This window comes from Osmerus eperlanus, chromosome 21 (assembly GCF_963692335.1).
Source record: "Osmerus eperlanus chromosome 21, fOsmEpe2.1, whole genome shotgun sequence".
Classification (NCBI taxonomy): Eukaryota; Metazoa; Chordata; class Actinopteri; order Osmeriformes; family Osmeridae; genus Osmerus; species Osmerus eperlanus.
In genome coordinates, this window is record NC_085038.1 from 6112808 (window position 1) to 6130237 (window position 17430).

General features: G+C 40.0%; 2 protein-coding genes across 7 annotated transcripts; both read left to right on the forward strand.

The window, feature by feature from the left end:
- The first annotated feature begins 131 nt into the window (after positions 1-131).
- cd99 (CD99 molecule) lies at positions 132-9346 on the forward strand. 5 transcript variants are annotated; one of them, XM_062446338.1, is made up of 16 exons: positions 132-212; positions 366-438; positions 2068-2094; positions 2292-2333; positions 2593-2625; positions 2785-2841; positions 2946-2978; positions 3211-3246; positions 3576-3617; positions 3879-3929; positions 4038-4118; positions 4889-4918; positions 5036-5059; positions 7963-8079; positions 8171-8224; positions 8343-9346. In XM_062446338.1, the coding sequence occupies exons 2-16, from the start codon at positions 378-380 to the stop codon at positions 8372-8374; spliced, it is 720 nt and encodes a 239-aa protein (XP_062302322.1). In that variant the 5' UTR covers positions 132-212; positions 366-377; the 3' UTR covers positions 8375-9346. The 5 variants fall into 5 exon arrangements, with proteins under 5 accessions (XP_062302322.1, XP_062302323.1, XP_062302325.1 ...); XM_062446339.1 differs by lacking the exon at positions 4889-4918 and having other exon boundaries at positions 141-438; XM_062446340.1 differs by lacking the exon at positions 3576-3617 and having other exon boundaries at positions 142-438.
- Positions 9347-9723: 377 nt separating this feature from the next.
- Positions 9724-14386, forward strand: gyg2 (glycogenin 2). Of its 2 annotated transcripts, XM_062447477.1 has the most exons (9): positions 9724-9954; positions 10453-10591; positions 10842-11016; positions 11807-11969; positions 12132-12258; positions 12365-12578; positions 12981-13100; positions 13634-13771; positions 14151-14386. In XM_062447477.1, exons 1-9 carry the CDS (start codon positions 9948-9950, stop codon positions 14262-14264), a joined length of 1197 nt encoding a protein of 398 aa, XP_062303461.1. In that variant the 5' UTR covers positions 9724-9947; the 3' UTR covers positions 14265-14386. The 2 variants fall into 2 exon arrangements, with proteins under 2 accessions (XP_062303461.1, XP_062303462.1); XM_062447478.1 differs by lacking the exon at positions 9724-9954 and having other exon boundaries at positions 10510-10658; positions 14151-14384.
- The last annotated feature ends 3044 nt before the right edge of the window (positions 14387-17430 follow it).

Sequence of the window (17430 nt, forward strand, 5' to 3'; positions counted from 1 at the left end):
GATCGTTTTGCCGTGATGTATCGGGTTGAAAGTTCACTTGACTGATCTGTTCAATGGGATTGTATACCTTTTTTAATTGGTTCGACCACAAACACGGGGCTTCAGCAACCACGCCTTTATGAACTACCACATTGCCACACCCACAGTGTCTCCCGGCCTAGTGGAAACTAAGTTGACTACGGCAAGGTTGAGGAGAGTTAAGGACTGTGCATGTGAGCAGCAGTCTTTACAGATCTTGACCCCCGGAAACTTTTCTTTTCTTCTAAACATTTGAGCGAATGACTTAATCAAAGGAAAACAATTCGAGCAAAAACAATTTACAACAGCAGCCTTTAACATTGAAGTTTTATGTAACTTTTCTGCAGCCTTCAGTCGACATGACGTTTTGCTTAAGGATTGCACTGCTTGTAAGTCTTATTATTGGGACACATACACAAGGTAAGACTCTTGTAAGAATATTTGTAAACATATCGAGCGTGGCGCTGTTGTTAACGATGAAGTGATAATTTTGTAATTTTAAAGACCCCACAGGTCCATTCGCCATGTCTTGTTTTACCGTGCCTTCTAAGGTGCTAAACCAAAAGACCCACAGATCCATATAATAAGTTAATTTAAACAGATCTGTTCATTCTACTTCCTTATGTATCCTCATACATTTTAAAAGTAACCAACATGCACACATAGCCTACTTGGCTACAGTAGTATAACTATATTTAAACAACAGGCAGATAGTCTCAAATTAGTTAAACCAATCGTAGTTAGGATTTGGAAAGTCTCAAGGGTGTGTTCATATTCCAAAAATGTGAAACCCCAGTATTTACGTGTTTCTTACCAACTATTTTAAAGATGATGCATAGGCTAATTCTCTGTTTGATAACATTAAAGGTTCATGCCGACATCTGTGTTGCTCATATGCACCCTTAAATTCAACATGTTCTTAATACCTCTTTAACTTCAGTGTCTTCTGGGTCAAGTCGCAAATTGCATTCTAAAAATATTTTCCGTTTCGTGACTGGCTGTCTTCTGGCCTTCGTGCGCCAGCATTGGGTAGAGCTGACCACAGGCATGCTACCCAGAACCAGTCTCAGTGATGTCATGTGATACATAGATTCAAACCGCAGACCCAACAGATGAAACCGCGTTTAATATCAGAACTTTGCCCCAATGCGTTCATATTGGAATAAGTCCCTCAGCATTTAAATACCCCTTAGCTGCAGATGGAGTGTAACTCCATGAGATATAACAACAACATTCATTGCCCTTTTTAAATGTGTAATAGGCTATTATTTTATGAGGTTCACTAGACCTCTGTTTCATCTTTTCTAGCTATGCTTGGTTCTTTATCAGATGTTCTAAATTACTTCCTTTAGTCAGAGAGGAAGGACTGTTGTTAAACCCACAAGAGGCAGTGCTTCAGTTTCAACATGACTCATTCAACCCCAAGTTGTAGTAACAGTTGGCATGGCATTTTTCTAACCTTCCTTACCCAAACTCTCCATAGTAACGGTAGACATTGCACATCATAACAAACACTGAGACCTCATGCAAAGTCCAAACACAGGCTGTATTTTTAATAAGTTAGCAGATGGGTTAATCCCAGACTTGGCTCCAGAACGAATTAAATGGCGGGGGCATTTTTTTTTCACAAGGGGGGCACACATTTACAAAGCATGTATGAGAGTCAAAATAAGAGCAGACCTGCATATTCTGCAGGAAAGTGTAGCCATCTTGATATTTAATTTATAGCCAATGCCAGTATTTTTTATTTATACTTTAACAAAATTATTTTTTGGGGGGCAATGACCCTGGTTAATCCAAAGCCACTGTACTGCATGCTATTCAGATGTATGGCACAAAATGTAGTTGAATTTCAGTTAAAGTTCGGCAGTGGTGCTGCTGACTTTCCAAGACAAATGGAAAAATCAACAGGATCTATACAATTTAAGTTAACTGTTAATCTGTGGTCGTCGTGTGATTCAATCATTTCATGACAGATAATTTCAGGTAAAATAGCAACAGATACTTTCTTTTGTTTACCTGGTATTAATGATGCTCCTTTTCTTCCAGACTTTGATCTGTTGGATGCTTTGGGTGGTGAGTTGCTAGATCAGACTTTATGTGTCTGTTTTGGTTACATGTGTTGTGATTTGTTTATGGGTGCATCCTGCCTTGTTGCTCAAAGTAGTTGCTTCAGAAATTATTAGTCATGGATCACAGGAAAGGTTTCATTATGTTTGCGTTTTATTGGTTACAGATGGTGAATGACCGTAAGCTTTGTCTGTTTTCCTTAGATCCAGATCCAGATCCTACTCCAGCAAAGCCCAAAGATACTGGTATGGGACTGTCAATGCTATGTTACCACTGATATAAAGAAGCTCCCTGTTACACTAAAGAACATAGGACTCGTAACACCATTCGTTTGCCCACACATTGTGTTATCCTATTTTGTTACTCCTCAGAGACAGTATTAATACTGGCCTACTATATTAAGATAAGTTCTACTGTTTACATCGAAAGCATGAAACACCTGATACATCTTGTCAAATACACAAATGATATTTTGATTTCTGAATTTATTTTATTTTTTTCCAGATGGCTTTGATCTTTTCGATGCATTTGGCCCAGGTAAAGCAGCAAATGAGTACATTTAGGTCTAACCTTGACCTTCCTGTTTCTTGAATGACTTTGTATTACATGTCAGATTTTTTTTTGCTCAATCATAGAAAGAGAAGACAGAGAACAAGGCAATGATTGGGCTTGAGTTTTTAAATGTTCTCTTTTTAGACACTGTGACAAAGAAACCAGTGGCCCCACCCCCTAAGGATGGTGGAGCTGGAGGTGGTAAGTGTATGCGTCCATGGTCTGGAGATACTGTATCTATATACACTCACTGGGGTTTTCACTTTAAGTACAAGTACCATTACTAAAATGCTTTTTCATTTTAGATGACTTCAATATTTTGGACGCCTTTGACAATGGTAACACCTTACACACATTTGTATTTTATTCATTTTAATTTTGTACTGAATATTTTTGCTGACTAACACTCGCAGTGATCTTGCATGGTTAAATAATGTTGGATTCATAGAATTTTTAAAATTTTGTTGGTACTTTACTTTAGAATGTCTAGTATGATTAACATGTGTGTTGTCTGACTGTATCACATCTTTCACTAAACATTCCAATCTTAATCTAAACCTGCAACTGTAGAGCCGAAGAAACCAGATCCAAAGAAACCGTCTGGAGGTACGTAAAGCATGCGCTCATGAACAGCGACCGGAGAACAATTATTTTTGTGTCTAGTACGATCAAAATACAAATAGAAAAAAATGACTCGTACACAAACGTGGACCGTAGCTGAGCCATACTTCAGTTCTATACCTTTTGTAGTAAGATCATAACCCCTCTAAAATTTGATCTTAACTCAAATGATCAAAATCCCATCAGTACATGAGTCAGATTTCTATTGTAAGACTACAATATTGAATGCCAGTGATGAGCTTGGATAGGAAGAACAAAGAAGTGTGATGAAATCATACAGCCCCTTTCTCCCCTGTGAAATTATTCATTCTTAGGTGGAATTGATGGCTTTGATCTAGAGGATGCTCTTGGTCCAGGTAAAGTCTTTGCTGGTGACAGGTGACCTAGTGAGGAGATCCTCCAGGGTTCAGGGTTCATGGTTCTTGGTGGTTTGGCTCATGGCTTCACTCTGTTGTATCCTGGCATCATTATGAGGAATACTTGGTGGCGGCTTTCATGAATCTGCAATATTTGTGATTGTGATTTGAATCCTTCCTGTGCTTCTTACCCGTCGGTTGAGTCTGTGATTACTAGCTTGTAGTGAAATATCAGGATACTGAAGTAACTATCATCCATAGACCCAAAGCCTGACAAACCTGCTGTTGTTCCACCTAAAAGTGGAGGCACTGGTAAGTCACAGTTTTCAGATAATAATCAAACCATTGGTCCTTGGTTGATTGGTTAATGAATGATCATACCCTATCCATCCCATCAACATGACTCAACGGATCTTCTAGGAGGGGGCTCCTTTGATGACGGGGACCTTTTTGACATAGGCAATGATAATGAGTACAAGCCTGATGGAGGCAAACCGGGAGGTAAGACCTTTTTATTGATGACAATTACCACAAGCATCTCAATTTCCCTTTCACAGAGCAACACATGAGCGAACTGCTCCTAGGATGTGCATGTGCATTACATCACATCCAATTACAAAACTTCACAAAAAGTGGCTGAGGGATTAAGGGGAGAAAAAAAAAACTGACTTGATTGATTTGGACCATCAGTATCACCTTTAATTGCTGTGTAGTCTCTGTTCAGGTATGTGAACTAAGATTTTCCAATTTCTAATTGGAAAGAGAACCCTCATGGTGTTACTATTGAAAAGTAATTACTGTTCGGTTAATTTATTTTACACCAGAGAATGAAAACACAGCTATTCTCCATTGAAACCCGAGTATTTCTCTCTCTTACTCACTGAAACTGGAAGAGTATGGAAGTAATTACTTGGGCTTCACAAAGGAAAATGGGAATGAAAAAATGTTCCCAATTTAATTGTTCCCATATGCCTGGTAGTCCAATTTGATTCTGCATGATTCTCTAAAGAGTGTGGAGGCTGAACTTCACTAACTTGTCATCACAGTAACTAGGAATCATTCAGCCCCTAAAGGCCGTTTTTATTATAAGATTTGGTGCAAGATTTGACTGACTAATTAGTTAGCATTGCTCTTGACTGTATCTCCACAACATGTGCAGAATATTACACAGCATGCATCTCCATCCACAAAGAATGGAAGTCAACAAAAATGAGATTTAACCGACTCCAAGTGTGAATGCCTCATTTAGCTCTGTGTTGTTTGAATTTCAGGACGTGCCAGTGACCCTGGCTCCAACCAGGGTAACTGTTTATGAAATTATACATTTGTTTGATTTATAATAGAAACTAGGTACTGTTGATGAGATGTACAGTCAGTTGTTGTACATAATGTACAAGGATTTCTATCTGATTTTGCAGGAGGTGGTGCAGATCAACCTCAAGGTAAATTGAGTCATTTTCTCTACTGTTCTGTTGAAGGGCATTCTTGCACTGGTTCTGTCTCATCCTTTCCTTTGTTTTTAATACTGCTCCCGTTATAGCCATAATGTCAAAGGGCAGAACACTGAGTGCTACTATATGTGTATCAGTTGTTTCAGTTGACATTAGTTTTTTAAAATAATTTACTAAAACTGAATCTAGCCAATTAACTGGAACTAGAAACTTTGGGGGCAAAAGTAACTGGAATAACATAAAACATGCTAAATTAAGTTCAACTCTGACATCTGAAAGTAGCTACCAGGGACACTGCAGACATTGTGTAACATGGCCTAGCCCTTCCTAGATAACGTTCTGTGCCAATGGTGTCAGTCATCTTTCCTATCCCGTGTGCTTTGTTCTAAAGATATTCATTGTGGTTGTGACTTCAGTGCTTTCTGTCTGGTGATATTGGTGTATTAATTGGGCTCCTTATACAGCATTCTACAATCTTAACCTGGTGATTTGATATGATCATAAAAAGACCCCATTGTTGACTGTTCTGCCATTAAACCATAAAAAGACAGAATGGTTCGAAAATATGTCACATTAAGATGATGAGCTTTGGGTTTGTATCATCCAGGCCTATTCTGCTTAAGTTTGTTACATTTTTGTTTTGTTGATATTATAAGTTAGTTTGGTTAGCATCCTTTAGGTTTTTGGTCTGATGATGAGCAAAGAGGCTAAATAGGACTATCTTTATGAAGAAATTAGACAAATGGCTCGATATGGACTCTTTGGGAAATGGCATTGGTTTGCATATGGATTTGAACTCTGACTGGCTTTAGTGGGCTGTCCTAAAATCTAGCTGTAATTGTGTGTCATTGCAGATCTAGATCATCTGTGGGGCCAGTTCCTGAAGCTTCTAGATGCTAACATGCCAGCGGAGGTCCAAGTTTGGATAAACAACTTGAAACGTGTAGTGAAACCCCTGTTAGAGAGAGCCAATGAACTGTTTGAAGTGGGCCAGTGAGTCTTGATGGCTCTCTGGAAGCCCTGGCCTTTTCTGTTTGCTCCTTGGGTAGGACTGTGTAGGGTGTATAGTTTTCTTGGGATCTAGGCTTTTGAGTTTCTTTTGAAACCCAGAACAAACTGTACAACTGTGCGTTCTTCTGTTATAATAATGACTTCTGTCAGATATGGAAAAGGGTTTGTTTTCTCTTGATGGACTGGGTGAGTCACCCGTCAACACCCCACCCTTCCTTTTTTCTTTTTGATGTGATTTTTTATCATACATGTTTATCACGTGATTGATTACACCTGAACATGTGTTCGGTCAATGGTTGTTAGAACCATTTATGAGCCATTATTTAAAATATCAGTGAAGCAGGGTTGGGAGTAAAGAGAGAAATGGCTCCAAAGTACTCGTACAAGGTCAAGCTGACTGCTGTCAGTCAAAAAGTTTTTTTTATTGTCTTCACTATTCTACACACTGTAGTTGTTCATGATCCAGTGATGACTACTATTTTCACTGAAGGCATACAATACATAATTGCCCATGTCTGCTGAAGTTGTAAATAATATGCCTCAACATTCCATTTTGATACTGAAGGAAACATCAATGTCTGGCAAATACAGACAAATATTAAGATACTGTTTCACAATGGTGTTAACACAAGCCTTTTAAATATGAAATGCTTGAAGATAGACCAGCTGAAGTGACAGAAATGTTGGACAGCTAAGAAGGCCCTTGGGTTCATTTTGATCTGAAAAAACATCCCTTTCCCTACCATAGCTGCTGTTAATTCTCACTCTGAAGCTACAGCAGCCCTTCCCCCTGTCAGCTCTGGTCTGCAGACATTCCTCACGTTACATGAAGTCCAAACACAGGTGAAGGATTTGACACGTTTTGACAAGTGCAGAACACACCTTGACGTTCTCCACGTGGTGCTAGCTTTAAGCTCCTTAAATCATATGGGGTAACCCTATCTGCCAAACTGGACTATAGTTTGCCTTATGGAGTTGTTTCATGTTCAGTATATTGTGTTGTTGTTATTGATAATAGAGAAATATGTTTGTGGTGGTGAATACATTTGTCTTGCTTGCCAGTCTGTATAATTTTACCAGGATACCTTTCTGTATGCTTTTTTCCAAAACACAATTTGGTGTGGTTGGTATTAGATTGGTTTTAGAAGAGCGGTTGCTTGTGTTTGAGAACTTGAATGAGCCTGGGTTGTCGTTGTGTGTTGTTCTTTTGGTCTTAATAAAACCTGTTAAACGTTCTGACTGCCCTGTGTTTTGATTTATCGTTTTCTCAGTGGATTATGTGTACAAAGCACACACTGGGCGGTGATTAGCAAATCCTATGCTTGGCACTTTGAGAATGTTGCACGCCTGTGTGAGAAAGTTATCTGACTTATGAAGTTAGCCTAAAGCTTTCTATAGCAGTAGCAAGTTACGAGGGATTTTTCCAGGCAACGCCTTGTTTTTGCATAGTGCTCCCATCACAGGACACTGCCCTGTGACTCACCACGTTTTCAAAATGGTTTCCCACTTTGAAAGTACTGTTTTCTTTTGTAAGGAGACTGTGTTCAATCCTGCAAAAAGTGTTTTCTCACTGTGATCCCCTTGTGCATGACTGCATTGTGTTGTGGCCTTGGGCTAGGGCGTTGTCTGTTTTAACAAAGGCTAGTGGAACACTGAGGTTTGGTTTGACCTTTAAAAAAAATATATATATATGTGGAAATTGTTACCAGTTGTCGCAAGTAATCTGCAGATGTTTTAAAGAACAACTCTAAAATACATGTACGTCTCTGCATAATTCACGACAGCATTATTTGCCATTTGAAACAAAGGTTGACTGCCACCTTGTGGAGGTATTTTGCAAGTTAGCCCTGACCAAATAAGCAGTTCTTCTTCTTCTGATATAGAAGCTGCTCCGGGTCAGATTGCAGGCATAGCGAGTGCAATAGGAATGGCTCTTCTTGGAGCAGCGTCTAGCTACTTTGCCTACCAAAAGAAGAAACTGTGTTTCAAAGTTCAGGGAGGTGAGTATTTTTAAATCTTCCTTAAACTCTTCTCTACATGCTATAGCCTGTTGTATCAATACATTTGCAATACACATTTTTCTCCTCCCAGGTGAAGACCCAGAGCGTGGCAAGACCCATCAAGGAGCTCAGTCTGAACCTCAAGGTAGGCCAGACAGCCAGACAAATCCATGCATCTGTAACTTAAATATTACTACTCAAATTGTGTTTGTTATCATGTTACTGCAACAACCGGCTACTTAACTGTGTCTCTGTTTTTACAGTTCTTAGCAACTTGCTGAGGGCATCGTCCTAATTTGCCTTTAGTTGGCACAGCTTCCGATTCTACAAACCAACGTTGACTATTTATGGTTTCAGTGACAATTTTAATTTTAATTTTTAATTGTGTTAGCCTAATGTTTGGAAAATGTTACATTACTTTATGATATTTCTTTAACTGTGTAAACCCCTTGATGTTTATCGCAGAAAGTTTTGAAATAATTTACATGATTTTGTACTAGCATGCTTTTGTGTTTACTGGCTTCTTTACTACAAAATAAGTATGCATATGTCTCTCATTTGACGGTGCAATTTTTGTAACGACAAATATACTCTTGTTTGCAGATCGTTGGTATTATTACATTGTGTAATATGCCACCTGCAGTTTGTTCATTTATGTTGTTTCATTGGTGCACCATAGATGTTTTACCTGTGATTTGCGATTCTTATGTTAAATGACACTCGACATCTGAAATCATATAAAGGGCCTATTTTTATATTTATAAAAACTGGATTAAAAGTCAGTGGAAGGATTTATGTACTATTTTATGTTAAATATGAATTATGAAAAGTGTCTCAATGCATGAATTGGATAGGTAGACTTGTCATTTTGGTGCCTGCCACTTGATAGTGTGGAAAGAGATAGTTTACGCACATGAAACAGAATTTGGCAAAAGGCCATTTCTACTGAGACATGGTTGTGATTTATGTTTGTGTTCACATTATACTAGTTTTAGTTTTTGTTCATAGTGCGTAGGATTGCTTTAGATTTGATGTTAAAACAGGGTGTGTGATGATGATCTCCGGCTGTAAATACTTCAAGATAATTTCTTACGGTTCATTTACCCCTTTATTTACCAAATGCACTCATTGTTTGTTGGCTTTATGGTAAATATGATTGTTTGTTTGTTAGTTTAGTTTTAATTTAGTACTTAATTTCTGGGGAATTTAGAACTGTAAAGCAATATGATTGTACAAGATGCTGCCAATAAATTTGTTTTGAGATTTATTATTATCATTTATTTTTGTTCTTGAATTTGAGCTCTGCAGGGTTAATGTAGCTCTTACACACTGCTTTTGTTGTTATACTGACATGTATAACAGACAGACCTGGGTTACCAGTATACATAGTTTCAGAATGTTAGTGTTGTTTGATGTCTTGCACAATACTTTTTTAAACAGGTTTTGCATCTAGTTGAATGACCAATGGACTGACCACATGACCGAAAACTCAAATAGACGGTCTCTGATTTGCTCAAGCTTCCCCTATAAAAGCTGGAGATGAATCTGTGTGGCTGTGTGCTTAGCCTAGGTGACAGCTCAGGCCACCAATACTGCCTCATACCTTTTGCGTTTGAAACGCTTTTGTCGTAGACGTAATATTTATTTTAATAACAGAAATGGGTTTGACTAGTTTATTCATTTGCATTGTCCCCTTAGGTTGACAGGTATTTGTGTGATTTACACATTTAGTGGACTATTACCATTGAATTATACTATACAGTCTTTTTGAGGTTTGGGGAAACAGTTTTTGGCAGTTTCTTTCTTTCAGAGGGTGCTGTGGTTTTTGTCACCTGGCCTAAAGTTTTACAACAACTTGGATACCAGCCATGTCAGGTATGTGTTGATTCCTGTACTGTTGTCTACCCATATGTGTCAGAATGTTTTTAGGAACTACTTTTAGGAATTGAACAAGAGACCACTAAAACCCCTTTAAGACATTAAACAGGAAGTCTGGTGACTAGATTTTTCTGCAATGCATGCACACTGGAAAACCTCACAAAGATGTGGTCCTGAACTGTTCTGTCAGCCTGACGAGGTGTTTAATTATAGCAAGCTTACTGACCCACATTGGATGTACGGCATTACCTGCCAGAGCAAAGTGTCACAATTGAAATCTGATGCCACTGGCTGAGCCCAGGAGGCAGCGGTCGAATGAAAGGTTAGACGGCAAGCGAATCACAGATGAAGTCGGAGCCTTTGGGACATTAGTCTGCTGTGGCTTACCAAGGACTTCATTTCCAGATGACTTACTCCCTTCTTGCCTACCTGCCCTTCCCTCCCTTTCCTGCCCCCTCCTCTTCCCTGCCCCCCCTCCCCTCACCGTCTCTCCAGCTCCACAGGCCTACGTTACCTTGGCCACCACAGATGCCTACTGCATGGGGGCCATGGCGGTGGGTCGGAGTCTGCGGCGCCACGGGACAACCCGCCAGCTTGTCGCAATGGTCTCACCCAACGTCTCTGTGGAAGCACGGTACAACATTTCTACGTCTAGAACGGCGTTAGAACAGTGGATAGTGTCACTTTAAACTGTAATTCATGTGAGTCTGACAATCATACCGATCCTCTTGTCTTACCTCTCACTGTATCTGCCTATCTTAGGTCTACAGCTTTTTACAATGCAATGTACAGGATCAAAGTGTATGGCACTATTGTGAGATTCTTCCTTCCTTCCTCCTTTCCTTCCTTCTTTCCTCCTCCTCCCCCTTCCCCCCTCTCTGTAGGCGTGCCCTGGGCCAGGTGTTTGACGATGTGCTGATGGTGGATGTTCTGGACAGCAGGGACCAGGCTCACCTATCCTGGCTGGGCCGACCGGAGCTAGGGGTCACCTTCACCAAGCTCCACTGCTGGACCCTCACCCAGTACAGCAAGTGTGTGTTCCTGGATGCAGACACACTGGTGAGTTTACCACATGTTTATTATACTCCACATTATTATTATACTATTATATTTAACCTACTTGATAATTAAAACAGCATTGGATGGACTTCCTGTGTGTTATTTGCATATTACAGAAATTTGTATGGTTTATGATTGATTACATTAACAATTTTATTTGGAATATTAATATGAACAGATTCAATAAATCTGTCTTAACCTAAATTAACTTAAGTTGCTTTTATTTTCATGTAAAAAAAAAAGTATAAATATTTCTGTAACATGTCCTACCTACTTAATAATGTCTTACATTTCAGTAGTTGAGTTTAGTGTCTCATGAACTCAAACACGTGTATGTTTGAATTGATACTCAACACTGATATTAGGACTGACCCACCATGTACTGAGCCGCCTGTAAAGCCTGTATTTGCTCTGTAAAGACAAATAACACAACTTTCTCATGTTGAGCAGCGGGCATGTTTGAATGTCATGGCCAAGTAAACAACATCATCTGGGAGGCCACAAGTTCATGTAAAATGTTCAACTGACGAGTTAGAACCCTCGTCCAGCACATCCATAAACATAACAAACCCCAGGCTATAGATATTCAACTGTCAGTCAAATATACTGTTCTCTTCCTCTTACTTTCCTCTCACTCTCTGTCATATATTTCCCATATGTATTCATGTATACATTTTCAAAATCATCTCACATCCATTATACTGGACACCACTGAATTAAAGATGAGAGGACTTTGCGGGGCTGTTGTTTATATTTTCCCCTTGCACCATGTCTTCCTCTCCACCTGTAGGTGCTTTGTAACGTGGACGATCTGTTTGAGCGTGAGGACTTCTCTGCTGCTCCTGACCCCGGCTGGCCAGACTGCTTTAACTCAGGAGTGTTTGTCTTCAGGCCTTCTATGGACACCCACGCCAGGCTAATGCAACATGCACAACAACATGGAAGCTTTGATGGTCAGACACTCGGACAGTCTGAACTTTGAAATACTTAATTTTTTACTTTGAGGCGTTGACTGTGATGACGCTCCAGGCTACATGTTGGATATTCATTGAATTACAAGTAGTTTGTAGATAAACTAGAGCAGTGTCATACTGTATTTATTTGTTGATTTTTAGGAGGGGACCAAGGACTCCTTAACACGTTTTTCAATGACTGGGCTGTTAAAGACATCAGCAAACACCTTTCATTTCTCTACAACCTCAACGCCAATGCTGTCTACACCTACCTACCTGCTTTCAAACAGTGAGTGTCAGTAAACAGCTCACACCTCAGGACTCACCAGCTGTTGCTTCACAACGTGTACTTTCTGTTAAATCTTGTATTATGATGAACCTTTGATTCCACACAGGTATGGCCACAAGGCTAAGATAGTCCATTTCCTCGGCTCGGTCAAGCCGTGGCATTTACGCTCAACCTCCCAGATAGATGGAAGCATGAGCCCTTCCCTCGGTCAGTTTACCAGCCTGTGGTGGGAGGAATACCTCGACCATACAGTCCCCCTTCTGACCCATACAGAGACCACGCCTAGTCAACCCAGTCAAGACTCAGGGAAACAGAAAGACGTAAGGTTAAATGTCTCATACAAAATAGACATGTGGATCAGACAGATAACGTTTCATGAAAAAAAGTTTCATTTAGCTGTTCATATCACCACTTACACAGACTGCCCAGTTACATACTATTGCAAAGGCCATACAGAGAACATGCCTCTCAGTCTTGCATAATGTGGTACAAAAGTGGGTATGCTACATTGGAACATCCAAGTCAATATTTACACTGTGTTGTTTGAGAATAGACGTCACATGTTCTTTACCGAATATATGCATCCCACATATGCATTGGCTTGTGTGGCACTTGCGTTCCGCTTTTAGTAGTGGGGTCACAGTCCAGTGTTTGTGCCCCACACTCCTCCTACCTGTCCAAGGTAGGTCTCCCCCCTCATACTAATCACTCTTGTTTTGCAGAGTCTGGAGAGAGAAGCTGAGGAGTCCTTCATCGATAACCAAAATATTTCAGACTTGCTGTTCAGAAATCTCACGTTGACCCCAGAGGAGCCCAGTTCACCTGTGAAACTGAAGGAGATGGTGAGTGTGTGCGTGTGTGTGTGTGAGTCCGGACCTGCAGCTGTTGCTTTCCATCCCTCTTTTCATGTCGGCGTGATTCTTCATTTGTCTTGGTGCTCATTTGACCTTTTTCCGTAGAACAGAATATGCTGTTTTGTTTGTCTGTGGAATTCTTTTAACGTCCTCCTTTCTCTTGAATGTATAAGCTTACTTATACATAAAGCTTACTTATACATTCCTGCTTACTCAACAGGAAAACATTTGAGACACACATTGGTGCATCAAACATGAGCAACCATGACCATGACTCACAAAACAGATCGTGTGACTATATATTTTTTTCTGGGCTCATTGTCAGATGCCAGTCTGAGTCACATATGAGTAACAATGTTGTTCAAACAAGCCTGGAATCATACTGAAACTATTTGACTTGAATTACAATTTTACAGTAAACTTCCACAAACCGTTTTTTTTACTCAATTCAGAAAAAGCTCAAGGTAGTGTCTGACTGTGTTGTTGTCTGTAGGGTAAGTTGTTTTGTTTAACTTCTGCAGCATACAGAACCAGAGGACATGCTGTTGGAGGAGGAGGAGGGAGGAGTGGAAGAGTGGACAGAGACTCAGGACCCTCCTGAAAGTGAGGAAAGGTCAGAGGTCACCGATAACAGCAACAAAGACCCTGAAACAGAGGAGGTACAGTATGTTAACCATGAGTTTAACTAAACAAAAAAATAAAAAAATAAATCCCACTGTTGACTGTAGTTCCATATTAGCAATCACAAGTGTTCATTATCATAAACATATACAGTTTTAATTTATCGGTTAGAGTTTGTGTAATTTCTTCAATCTGCATGACAAAAAAAATGTATAGTTATTTCTAATATTCTCTGCTGTTGTATGAATGGCACACAAAGCAACAAGACACCAACAGAATCTACCCAAGGCCCTGTTGGTGATTCCTTCTGATCTTCAAATATCTGCAATGGTTTTTGGCACGCTGACTGTGAACAGAACGTCTCAGAATGCCGAATCCAAAGTCTGCTATCTTTTGGGTTGTTTCCTGACATGGTAGACGGAGAAGGAGGACTTAGAACATCGCAGACTGTGGGAGTCAGGACAGGCAGACTACCTGGGGAAGGACGCTTTCGACAACATCCAGAAGAAACTAGACAAATTTCTGGATTAGCTTGTTATGCCAAAGTCACATAACAGTGTTTTATTGTTAATTAATGTATGCACGCAGTTACCTGTTGGTGTCTGCACAGGTGGTTGTTGTAGCATTATGCAGAAATGTAGATAATGGCTTATTTGTTTCACAAAATAAAAACTGATTATAGCAGACAATTATGTTTTCATTGTGTCCACAACGTGCAAGCTCCAATATTTTCCACGAGAGGGCACTGTGGCACTATCCTTTGAGCATTTTTCTTATAGTAGTACAACTTCACTCCTATAGGCAAGCACTGTGTATGAGTCAGGCTTCTGCAGTTTAAGCCAGTTGGAACAAAGAATGTATTCCTGTGTGCTGCACAATTCTGCCAGGAGATAAATTGCCCACAATTACAGTGTGATAGAGTGTGAGGAGGCGGTATACCGACAACAAGTGACCAACAAGGTCAACTCTTAATAAGTTCACTGGACTACACTGTACTTAGATATTCTGAAAGAGTAAAATATCTCAAGGACTCGATAGTTAACAGCCTCAGTCATTCTCTTACATAAACATGTTTCACGCCTTCTTTTGTCAGGAGAACACAGAAAACCTTATGGAGAAAATACCTGTTCATAATTGAGTTAGGTAAGTAATCAGTCAGACTTTTAATCACATGAGTGGCCCCAGACACCATTATTTTCACAACTAGTATTCCATAGCACTGACTATACAACAACATGTCTAAATATGCTGACATGGTGACCAATGGTGTTTATTTGGACCATTCTAGTTTGACACCCAGATGTTTCTGAGAATTCCTTGTCTGTTTGGTATAATAACAGTGAAACACAGTTGCTTAGAGGAATACCATTGAAGCTACATGTGCAGGGACTAGTATGAAGTGAAACCTGGATTATATTTCGGTTGTTTCTGTTTGTTCACCGCCTTGAATTATTTTCAATGGAGTGGATATTTCTCCCTTGCAGGAAGAGCCCTTGTAATCATTTGCTGGTCCTTTCAAAGATAGAGGACATGTTTTCTATGTTGCATGATATCCTCCCAAAAATAAAGTGTTTCAAGCTGGACCCCTTTTGATCAAGTTATGCTTCATGTAATAGAACACCTATGTTTCGAGGTTGAATAAGTAGAAGGGAATGTGTGCTGTGTGTTGTGTGTTGTGTGTATCTATATCCATATGTAGGATTGCATTGCATTGATATAAATGAGATGCAATGCGATAACTGTCATCAAGCCCTAAGCACCTCCATATGCTTGTGGTTTACTTTAACGCTGCCTTTGAACCTTGTGTCATACTGCGTGGTGGAGCTCGCCTGATCTCTCTGATTCATCTCCACTGTTGCTCTGCTAATTTAATCTATAGGGTAGGATTCAAATAATTCTCCCACAAGGTTAATTGTGGCTGGATTGCACAAGTAATCACAATCAGATGTGGGTTTCTAGGGGTAGAAAGCAGGGGATTTAGACAGGGAGTTATCCAGAGGCTAGTCAGCTGCAGTGGTAGAAGCCTACTGAGATTTCTTCTTGCTTTGTAAAATCCCTCAGCCTATATCGTTTGATTGACACTGTTCAATTTGGCACTATCTGTACTCAGGCATTTTGGTACGGAGGGCTAGCTATTTTGATGTACTGCTAGTCGTTTGATATGGTAAAAAACAAAACATGACTTTAAGATCTTAGTCACAGTTTTTTGTTTGTTTTGCAGTCCAAGGTGCTACAGTATGTTTCCCTGTGGCACTGTAGTAATCTTTGCGCCATATGTTCTCTGCAGGGCCCAACACATGGCCTATCATGTGTTCAAGTCACACCTTGATGTGCCACACACCTGGCTGTCTCATGGCATTTAAAGAAATGATGTTATAAGTCAACCTTGTACTTCACTTGTAAGTAGACATCAGAGATTTCTGGATACTACATTTAATAAGAAAGCTATCGGAAGACTATGGTGATTATAGTGTATGAACTTACAAGGAATGAAAACAGAAGAGACTTATTTTCTGCTTTTACAGGGAAAATCTTGAACACGTTGCGGACTAGACTGTGTGACTGTTTTGGATCCCATTTACTGAACACACACACACACACACACACACACACACACACACACCAATACACAGTGATGATTACAATACGTGGATCTCAGACACTTAATCTAGAAACATTTCGTCAACATTTAAGCGACTGCATAGGAGGTTTGGTTTGGTACAACCCTGTTTTCATAAGGGAATTCTGCATCTACAGTTTCCCTCACTCCCCAAGAGCACATGACATTTTAAGAGGTTGACACACAGGATCTCAACTTTTGTTCAACAACCAGAAACAAGGTGTTGTGTTTTACCCAGAACAATATCATTACAGCTAACTGTGGTGTGTTCTTGATTGGTTTTTGACATCTCTTTAATTATTGTCTGCATAATTATGTTTTCTTCAAAGAACTTTGTGTTCAGTCAAAATGGTGTTGATTTCCTCAGAACGTACTGTAGATCCTGACTGTGAACAATTAGTAGCATGTCCTCGTAATTGTTTTGATACACCTTGCATTGATCTCTAGGCTTTCGTTCTCCGAATGAAATTAAGTCAAGTCTTGATGAGCACCGTCAAGTGCAGGTAATTGAACCTATTAGAACATGTCAGCGCATCGCTCAACTCATTTTAATCCCCCATATTCTTCCACAGTTCTTCAAATCTCAAGTGTGTAATCACATCAAAGGATGTTCTCCTTCCTTGTGCGACACTTCATTAAATGGCTTCATCTGGGTCACTGTTGAATACAAATGATGTGCAGCCTCAAACCCCTCCCCTTTTTTATGATGTCATCTGCCGCATCTGCACAATAGGACATTAGGTTAACTACTGTGGGGAGGAAACCAGAAATGGAAAGAAACGGTTCATATAAACATCTGTAAACATCCCAGACTGTGGCTCTGCTAGACTGCACTTCTTAATGGTGATGACTTTATGGTAATGGGTATGGAGTACTTCGCTGCCGCTTAAATGGGACAGCAGGTGCGTCCAAGATGTGAGCTAGCTAAATGTGGCCCGAGTCAAGAAGAGATGGATCCGTACCTGGAGGAGACAGTGACATCAGACCTCTTTGTTCGAATCCGTCGAAAGTCGTTATAGGCCTCTGTCGCCACACTGACTGAGAAACAGCACGTCTCTGCAGGCTATGATCGTTCAT